This window comes from Typha latifolia, chromosome 14, assembly GCF_019914945.1.
Source record: "Typha latifolia isolate L0001 chromosome 14, TyphaL0001v2, whole genome shotgun sequence".
NCBI lineage: Eukaryota > Viridiplantae > Streptophyta > Magnoliopsida > Poales > Typhaceae > Typha > Typha latifolia.
Window position 1 is genome coordinate 2,188,640 of NC_133099.1, and position 9,219 is coordinate 2,197,858.

General features: G+C 40.2%; 4 protein-coding genes across 4 annotated transcripts; all 4 read right to left on the minus strand.

Moving 5' to 3' along the window:
* Positions 1-305: 305 nt before the first annotated feature.
* On the minus strand, positions 306-1,079 carry LOC140801109 (uncharacterized). Its single transcript, XM_073156110.1, has one exon. The coding sequence runs from the start codon at positions 1,077-1,079 to the stop codon at positions 306-308; it is 774 nt and encodes a 257-aa protein (XP_073012211.1).
* A 1,251-nt stretch (positions 1,080-2,330) lies between these two features.
* Positions 2,331-3,161, minus strand: LOC140801112 (uncharacterized). The gene has a single exon (XM_073156117.1). The coding sequence runs from the start codon at positions 3,159-3,161 to the stop codon at positions 2,331-2,333; it is 831 nt and encodes a 276-aa protein (XP_073012218.1).
* Positions 3,162-4,842: 1,681 nt separating this feature from the next.
* LOC140801292 (uncharacterized) lies at positions 4,843-7,027 on the minus strand. Its single transcript, XM_073156322.1, has 2 exons — positions 6,791-7,027; positions 4,843-6,607 (listed from the first exon to the last, which is right to left on the minus strand). The coding sequence occupies exon 2, from the start codon at positions 5,816-5,818 to the stop codon at positions 4,997-4,999; it is 822 nt and encodes a 273-aa protein (XP_073012423.1). The 5' UTR covers positions 5,819-6,607; positions 6,791-7,027; the 3' UTR covers positions 4,843-4,996.
* Positions 7,028-7,591: 564 nt separating this feature from the next.
* Positions 7,592-9,151, minus strand: LOC140801293 (uncharacterized). The gene has a single exon (XM_073156323.1). The coding sequence runs from the start codon at positions 8,571-8,573 to the stop codon at positions 7,743-7,745; it is 831 nt and encodes a 276-aa protein (XP_073012424.1). The 5' UTR covers positions 8,574-9,151; the 3' UTR covers positions 7,592-7,742.
* Positions 9,152-9,219: the final 68 nt, after the last annotated feature.

The window sequence follows — 9,219 nt, forward strand, 5'->3', positions numbered from 1 at the left end:
CACCGAGACGACAGCGATCTAACAGAGAATTACGTGAGCATATCTCCTCTAGTTGCATTTGAGACCATCTCAGCGTTACAATAGAAGTTCAGCGAGACGATGCAAGCAAAACAATTCACAGAATCAGATTGAAGAACTTCGCATGATCAAAGTTTTTTTGATTGTGGAGAACTTTTAATTGGAACAGGAACTATACACATGATCTGTATACAGGAGGGCTAGGAGTATAATAAATGATCAATGTATCCTTTCAAAATGCGGACACTGATCACTTTGTACAAGAAAACTGAGTTCCAAGAGACTCTTCATGAACAACAGATATTCAGAAGAGAAACTCTGCATTGGATCATTTGCCTGAACAAGACTTCTAATATATTCTCTAGGCCTTCTATGCTGATCTCCAATGTCTGCAATTGTGTTTGAGCTCTCAATCTCGTCTCATCATCCTCTTTCTCCTCGCCGCATGCCGCTTTCCTCTTGTGCAATGTCCTTGAGACAAGAGACCACTTGCTAGTCTTTGGCTTGATCATTTGTTTCGCCAAAAATGACAAAACTAGTTGGAAGAAAGACATAGTGATCTCTCTGGCCTCTACCAACAACCTAACGACCTTTAAGGAATCACAATCTTCGTTGAGAGGAGAACTAGATCCACACTTGGTAGTCTGTTTCTTGATATCCTTGTTTGCCTTCTTCGTCAGGCGAGCGAAAGCTTGCACTTTGCTTCCCACAGTGGCTTCTCCTCCTCTTCGAAGAGCAGCTTGCAGGTCCTGAACGTTAATCTTCATCCCAGACAAGCAATCCCTCACTGCACCACAGATGTCCAGCAACTTGATGGACTCTTCCATCTCTTCGTCTACCCATTTCTTTTGGTTGGAGTGGGAGAGACCGCATTGGTTGCAAAGAAGCTGCTTGATGTATTCGTACACATCTCCCAGACTATTCAATCCATCGAACACCATCTGTGCCGTTGAAGAGGATGAAGCCACACAAGCTCTTAGCTTCTGCAGCTCTTCTTCAACCTTGAGGACAAATGAATTGGGTCTTGTGGGCAAGCTGATGGATCGCAGATGGCAAGCCATCTTTGTCGCCTTAAGATTCTAAGCTTATGGAGAAGAGAGAAAGGCAAGACGAAGTGTGATGAGATTGAAGCTTTGGCTCCTCTTAGGCCCCTATTTATAAAAGCAAGATCAGAAACTATGACATAGATAGTTGGGGAGACACCAAGAATCTCCTTGAGCCAACTCCCATGTGCCGTCAATGTAGGCCTTCGTTTGCGACGTGGTTCTTGCAGACATTGTTCAAACAGGTTGCCCTCTTCATCATCTCAAGGTTGTCATGCCTCAATTATTAGCGACAAGATCCACCGCACGGGTGCTACAGGTGGTGACCGTATTGAGAGAAGAGCCAAATGATCAGATGAGAGAAAAAAAAAACATATTGCCCATGACTCAATTACGCGGTGTCGACCTCGTTTAAAAATTCTTCAAGTGCTTGGTGTTTTGAAGAACCACGCAGATTTCGATCTGGCATCTTCTTGAGCAGCAATAGATTAATCGCAGTAAACCACCTCTCATATGCTGTCGTTGTTATTTGTGTACTCGCAACGTGGTTCTTGTAGTCATTACGACAAACAGGTTATGTACGGTGTGCATTTTTCTAGTAGGACTCCACATGAGGGTCGATTCATGAACTCTTACACATGCTTCAATTATTGCCAACGAAATCCACCACACAAGCTTCATAGACTAATAAAGGACCCTAATCAGAACAACTTAATGTCAATTATATTCCATTGGACACATTTAAGCACTAAAAACTGCAGTTATATGATAGGGATAAAATTTTCCAACAATGTATATGAACACCTTACTAATGCTTCTGACAACTAGCACTAAGAATTAGTCCCAAAAATAGTTGGAGTAAAATAATTAATCCTTATCACTTGTAAAGACTTAATGAACAAAGCTCAAATTTTAAGATGGCATAATTGCTGGCTCAGATGCTCATCTTAGAAGAAATCAAGTGAAGGGAACATCAGTTGCTGCTATAAATGGATTCAAAAAGAAATCCACTTTCTGATTTGGAGTTGTATAACTACGTCTTTGAGAATATCTGGAAAAAATTTCACTACGACAATGCAAGAGAAAGAATTCATGGAATCATGTACAAAACTTCACATGACCATAAAGTTTTTGGGATTGTACAAAATTTTAATTGAAACAGAAACTATCCACTTGAGATGTATACAGAAGGGCTAGGAGATCAGTGAATCCTTTAAAATTTGGATACTGGTCACTTTGTACAAGAAGTCCAAGATCTGAAGAGACCCTTCATGAACAACATATATTCAGAAGAGAAACTCTGCACTGGATCATCTGCCGGAACAAGCATTCTAATACATTCTCCAGACCTTCTATAATGACTTCCAATCTCTGCAATTGCATTTGAGCTCTCAATGCCGTCTCATCATTCAAATCCTTGCAAGAATAAGAAGAGAAGATTGAGGCATCATCATCCTCTTTCTCCTCGCCGCATGCCACTCTCCTCTTGTTAAATGTCCTTGAGACAAGAGACAATTTGCTAGTCTTTGGCTTGATCATTTGTTTTGCCAAAACTGATGAAACAGATTGGAGGAGAGAGATGGTGATCTCTCTAGCCTCTGTCAACAATCTAACCACCTTTAAGGAACCACACTCCACTTCAACAGGAGAACCAGATCCACATTTGTTGCTACTGTGCTTCTTGATATCCTTGTTTGCCTTCTTCGCCAAGCGAACGAAAGCTCGCACTTTGCTTTCCATGGCGGCTTCTCCTCCTCTTCGAAGAGCAACTTGTAGCTCTTGAACATTAATTTTCATTGCGGAAAAGTTATCCCTCATTGCATCACAGATGTCCAGCAACCTGATGGACTCTTCCATTTCTTCCTCTACCAATTTCTTTTGGTTGGAGTGGAAGAGACCATTCTGGTTGCTTGACAAGCAAAGAAGCTCCTTGATGCATTCATACAAATCTCCAAGACCTTTCAATCCGTCGAACACCGTGTGCGCGGTTGCAGAGGGTGAAGCCACGCAAGCTCTTAGCTTCTGCAGCTCTTCTTCAACCTTGAGCACAAGGGAACTGGGTCTTGTGGGCAAGCTGATAGATCGCAGATGGCAAGCCATCTTTGTCGCCTTAAGCTAATGAGGAAGAGGGAGGAGAAAGATGCTGTGATGAGATTGAACCTTTGGCTCCCTCTAGTCCTTTATTTATAAAGCAAGACCGGGAATTATGACATAGATAGGTGAGGAGACATCAAGAATCTTATTATTAAACCAACTTCTATCTGCTGTCATATGTGGGGCCTTTGTTTGCAACGTGGTTCTTGCAGACGTTGTTTCAAACAGGTGGTCTTCTTCATCATCCCAAGGCTGCCATGCCTCAATTATTAACGACAAGGTCCACCGCACGGATGCTACAAGTCGCGAGCGGATTGGTGGATGAGCCAATGATGATCCAATGACAAATATATATTGCCCACGATTCAATGAGCAGGCGTGGAACTCGTTTTAAAAATTCTTCAAGCGCTTGGATTTTTACAACCACGCAGATCTCGATCCGGCATCTTCTTGAGCTGATCCGTTTGTTCCCCATACTTGTGAATTAGCAACAATAGAAAAATAGATTAATCGCAGCATCCCACCTCTCATATGCTGTCGATGTTAGGTGTCCACTTGCAACGTGGTTCTTGTAGTCATTACAACAAACAGGTTGTGTACGAACTTTATCTTTCTTGTAATACTCCTCGTGGATACCTGATCTCTTTCTTACTCATGCTTCAAATCATTGCCAACAAGATCCACCACACAAGCTTCACAGATTTAGGAGGACTAGGTATTTTAATTACTAATTTACCATCGCTTCGCCGACTTCCTTCGTGCTTTCTCGCAGGGAGGGCCACACGTCCATTAAAAGCAATTCCAAGGCATCCTTGTTTTGATGACTTGGAAGCCAAACCCTAATCAGAAGAACTAATCTCAATTATATTCTATTGCCCACATATAATATAACCAAAAATAATTGCGACAATCTGATAGGGATATAATTTCTGATAACCACTTATATCAAGACCTTATAAATTACAATTCATAAAATCTTTGTCATCTTTTAGACCCAATATAATTATGAAAATTTACAGCTTGTTGTACATATGTGGCTTTGCATCTTATCTTTTTCTTACTATGAAATATTGAAACATTTGATAAAATTGTTAAAGAACAAGTTGATCCAAACATTTAAAAAAAATATCATGCCTCCAATGAAAACAACAACATAGAACTAGTCTTGAAATTTTTGGAGAACAATGACTTGGGCTTGTCACTGCAAAGAATTGTTAACATGCATTAATCAACAAATCTGAAAGTTGAAGATGCTTAGCTTATGCATGATAAGTACATCAGTGCTGCTATATATGGATTCAGCTTCCTAGATTCTTCAAGTATATCAAGCCAAAGCAAATACAAAAGAAAATTCACTTTCTGATATGTAGTAATAGGAATTCAGAGTTAAGAAACAAAGAATGCTATCAATTTCCTCTCTAAGATAACAGTTGAAGAATGCAGTAGTACTATGCAAACAAAGCATGTCAATAGAAGTAAAGAGGCAAGAGTAAAAAATATATAATTATGTTAATCATAAATATGAAGTTCTTCTCAGAACAACTGGCTCTACATGACCATATCTCGTTATATAAGAATTTGGAGCTGGATATCTACATGCCTTTGAGACTATCCCCGCATTAAAATAGAAGTTCACCAAGACAATCCAATCAAAACAATTCACAGAATCAGGTAGAAGAACTTCACATGATCAAAGTTTTTGTGATTGTGTAGAACTTTTAATTGAAACAGGAACTAGATGAATTGTATACAGGAGTGTTAGGAGTAGAAGTGATCAATGCACCCTTTAAAATGCGGATACTGATCACTTTGTATAAGGAAACTAAGTTCCAAGAGACTCTTCATGAACAACAGATATTCAGAAGAGAAACTCTGCATTGGATCATCCGCCGGAACAAGCATTCTAATCCATTCTCCAGACCTTCTATGCTGACCTCCAATGTCTGCAATTGCATTTGAGCTCTCAGTGCCCTCTCATCATCCAAATCCTTGCAGGAATAAGAAGAGAAGATTGAAGCATTGTCATCCTCTTTCTCCTCGTCGCATGCCACTCTCCTCTTCTGAAATGTCCTTGAGACAAGAGACCACTTGCTACTCTTTGGTCTGACCATTTGTTTCACCAATACTGACAGAACAGATTGGAGGAGAGTGATAGTGATGTCTCTAGCCTCTGTCAACAATCTAACAATCTTTAAGGAATGATAATCTTCATTGGAAGGAGAACTAGATCCACATTTGTTCCTTGTCTGCTTCTTGATATTCTTGTTTGCCTTCTTTGCCAAGCGACCGAAAGCTTGCACTTTGCTTTCCGTAGCAGCTTCTCCTCCTCTTCGGAGAGCAGCTTGTAGGTCTTGAACATTAATTTTCATCATGGACAAGTTATCCCTCGTTGCACCACAGATGTCCAGCAACTTAATGGACTCTTCCATTTCTTCCTCAATCCATTTCTTTTGGTTGGAGTGGAAAAGACCATTTTGGTTGCAAAGAAGCTCCTTGATGCATTCATACAGATCTCCCAGACTATTGAATCCATCGAACACCATCTGCGGCATTGACGAGGATGAAGCTACACAAGCTCTTAGCTTCTGCAGCTCTTCTTCAACCTTGAGGACAAGCGAATTGGGTATCGTGGGCAAGCTGATGGATCGCAAATGGCAAGCCATCTTTGCCGTAAAAGTTAATGAGAGAGAGGGAGAGAGAGAGAGAGAATAATGTGATGGGATTGAATATTTGGCTCCCTCTAGTCCCTATTTATAAAGCAAGATCAGAAACTAAGTCATAGATAGTTGAAGACACCAAGAATCTCATTGAACCAACCCCCATGTGCTGCCAATGTAGGTCTCTGTTTGCAACATGGTTCTTGCAGACATTGTTTCAAACAAGTTGTCTTCTTCACCATCTCAAGGCTGTCTTGACACAATTATTAGCGACAAGATCCACCGCACGGATGCTACAAGTGGTGAGCATATTCAGAAAAGAGACAATAATAGGTCTGATGAGAAAATTATATTGCCCACGACTTGATGAAAAGGTGTAGAACTCGTTTTAAAATTCTTCATGTGCTTGGTGTTTGGAGAACCACGAATATATCGATCCCGGCATCTTCTTGAGCTGATCCGTTTTCTCCCCCTACTTGTCACTTAGCAACATTAGATTAATTGCAGCAACCCACCTCTTATATGTTGTCGCCATTAGTTGTCGACTTCCAATGTGGTTCATGTAGTCATTACCGCAAACAGCTTGTGTACGAAACTCTTTTTCTAGTAATAGTCCGCTCTCATGCACCACCCATGCTTCAATCTAGCTATTTAATTACCATGTCTTCGGTGAGTTTGTATAAGTTTACTTCAGGGCCACTCGTGCATCAAAAACAATCCTTGTATAGACTGCATCTTGATTTGATGAATCTTGACAGACTAATAGATGATCTCAAACACACATAATGCAGCAACCTGAAAGGGACACAATTTCTAACTATTTATATAAATTATATCACCGCATAACTTAAGCTTCTGACAAATAGCCCCAAGAGTTATTGTCTCATAAATATTTGGAGTAAAAGAATTCATCCTTACCACTTGCAAATAATTAAGAACATGAATTAATCAACAAAGCTCAAATTTTAAGATTCTTACCTTGAGCATGGCATGAATCGCTGGTTCAGATGCTCATCTTTGACAAAATCAAGTAATAGGAAATTAGGAGCTTCAGTTGCTCATTTAAATGGATGCAGCTGCCTAGTTTCTTTAAGTGCTTCAAACCAAAACAGATGCAAAAGACAATTCAGTTTCTGAGATGACCTAATACAAGAGCGAGAAGCAAAGAATTCAAGGTTAAGTAACTAAATCAATCAATTTCTTCTCTAAAATAAGAGTTGAAGACTGCAGCAGAACTATGCAAACAAAGCCTGCCAATAGAAATAACCAGAGAAGAGCAAGAAAAATTACAAAAAGTCATAAACATGAAGTCTAGAGATTAAACATTTTCCTTTTTCGTTTAGATAATGTACAATATACTACCTCTGAGTACCTCTGCATGAGAAAATCTCCATATATAAAACCTTGGAGATTAATTTGAATTTATAAGGATAGAAACAGGATATTTGACAAATAAAAGCAGTAATATTGTTTGCAATAACTGTGTAGAAAGTACACTAATTTGAAGTGTTTTGTGACTTACACCTTGTTATTTGCATCACATATAAGCGGGGAAAAAATGGTCTTTGCAAGACAATACAGGAATTATAATCTGAAGACCATTATGCTGGTCAGTATAATGGATCACACTTAAGCTTTTTCTCATCATTATCAAGGTTAGGATAAGTAAAATACCCTGTTTTTGGTGACAGTTTTCACAGTTGTGCAGGACATGATATATTGAGACTAGTACTTGAATATATTCTGCTCAAAGATAAAAGAACTTGATAAGATCAACGATTTTGTTATCGTATAAAAAATTTCATTTGAAACAGGAACTATACACTTGATTTGTATACAGAAGAGCAAGAAGTAAAGGTGATCAGCGAACCCTTTAAAATGTGGATACTGATCACTTTTGTGCAAGAAGTCTAAGTTCTGAAGAGACTCTTCATAAGCTGAAGATATTCAGAATAGAAACTCTGCACTGGATCAGCTGCCGGAACAAGCAATCTATTCCACTTTCTAGCCCTTCAATGTTTATTTCCAATGCCTGCAATTGCTTTTGAGCCTTCAACAACATCTCACCATCCAAATCCTTGCAAGAACAGGAAGAGAAGATTGAGGCATCATCATCCTCTTTCTCCTCGCTGCATGCCACTCTCCTCTTGTTAAATGTCCTTGAGACAAGAGACAACTTGCTAGTCTTTGGCTTGATCATTTGTTTTGCCAAAACTGACGAAAAAGATTGGAGGAGAGAGATGGTGATCTCTCTAGCCTCTGTCAACAATCTAACCACCTTTAAGGAACCACACTCTGCTTTAACAGGAGAACCAGATCCACATTTGTTGCTACTGTGCTTCTTGATATCCTTGTTTGCCTTCTTCGCCAAGCGAACGAAAGCTCGCACTTTGCTTTCCATGGCGGCTTCTCCTCTTCTTCGAAGAGCAACTTGTAGATCTTGAACATTATTTTTCATCGCTGACAAGTTATCCCTCATTGCATCGCAGATGTCCAGCAACCTGATGGACTCTTCCATTTCTTCCTCTACCAATTTCTTTTGGTTGGAGTGGGAGAGACCGTTTTGGTTGCTTGACAAGCAAAGAAGCTCCTTGATGCATTCATACAAATCTCCAAGACCTTTCAATCCGTCGAACAACATGTGCGCGGTTAAAGAGGGTGAAGCCACGCAAGCTCTTAGCTTCTGCAGCTCTTCTTCAACTTTGAGCACAAGGGAATTGGGTCTCGTGGGCAAGCTGATGGATCGCAGATGGCAAGCCATCTTTGTCGCCGTAAGCTAATGAGGAAGAGGGAGGAGAAAGATGCTGGGATGAGATTGAACCTTTGGCTCCCTCTAGTCCCCTATTTATGAGATAGATAGGTGGGGAGACACCAAGAATCTCATTAAACTAACTTCCATCTGCCGTCAATGTAGGCCTTCGTTTGCAACGTGGTTCTTGCAGACATTGTTTCAAACAGGTGGTCTTCTTCATCATCTCAAGGCTGTCATGCCTCAATTATTAGTGACAAGTCGTGAGCGGATTGGATTGGTAGAAGATCCAATAATGATCCACTGCGATAACTTTATTGCCCACGATTCAATGATGAGGCGTGCACCTCGTTTAAAATATTCTTCAAGTGCTTGGCGTTTTGAAGAACCACGCAGATCTCGATCTGGCGTCGTCTTGAGCTGATCCTTTCGCTCCCTCTACTTGTGAAATGATTAGAGACAAGAATCTTAATGATCCACCTCCCATGTGCGCTCCATGTAGCTCTGGGCTTGCAACGTGGTTCTTGTAGTCATTATCACAAACAGATGGCGTACCTTCCCTTTTGAACTTTTTCTAATTCGCCACATGAATGAACTCTTCCTCGTGTTTCGAATAAGCTTCATGTGCTTTGGAAGCCTAGCCGTTTTAATTACCATT

Excerpts from the sequence above, each read along its gene's own strand:
- LOC140801112 (XM_073156117.1), bottom strand. The coding sequence starts at position 3,161 with ATGGCTTGCCATCTGCGATCTATCAGCTTGCCCACAAGACCCAGTTCC.
- LOC140801292 (XM_073156322.1), bottom strand. The coding sequence starts at position 5,818 with ATGGCTTGCCATTTGCGATCCATCAGCTTGCCCACGATACCCAATTCG.
- LOC140801293 (XM_073156323.1), bottom strand. The coding sequence starts at position 8,573 with ATGGCTTGCCATCTGCGATCCATCAGCTTGCCCACGAGACCCAATTCC.
- LOC140801109 (XM_073156110.1), bottom strand. The coding sequence starts at position 1,079 with ATGGCTTGCCATCTGCGATCCATCAGCTTGCCCACAAGACCCAATTCA.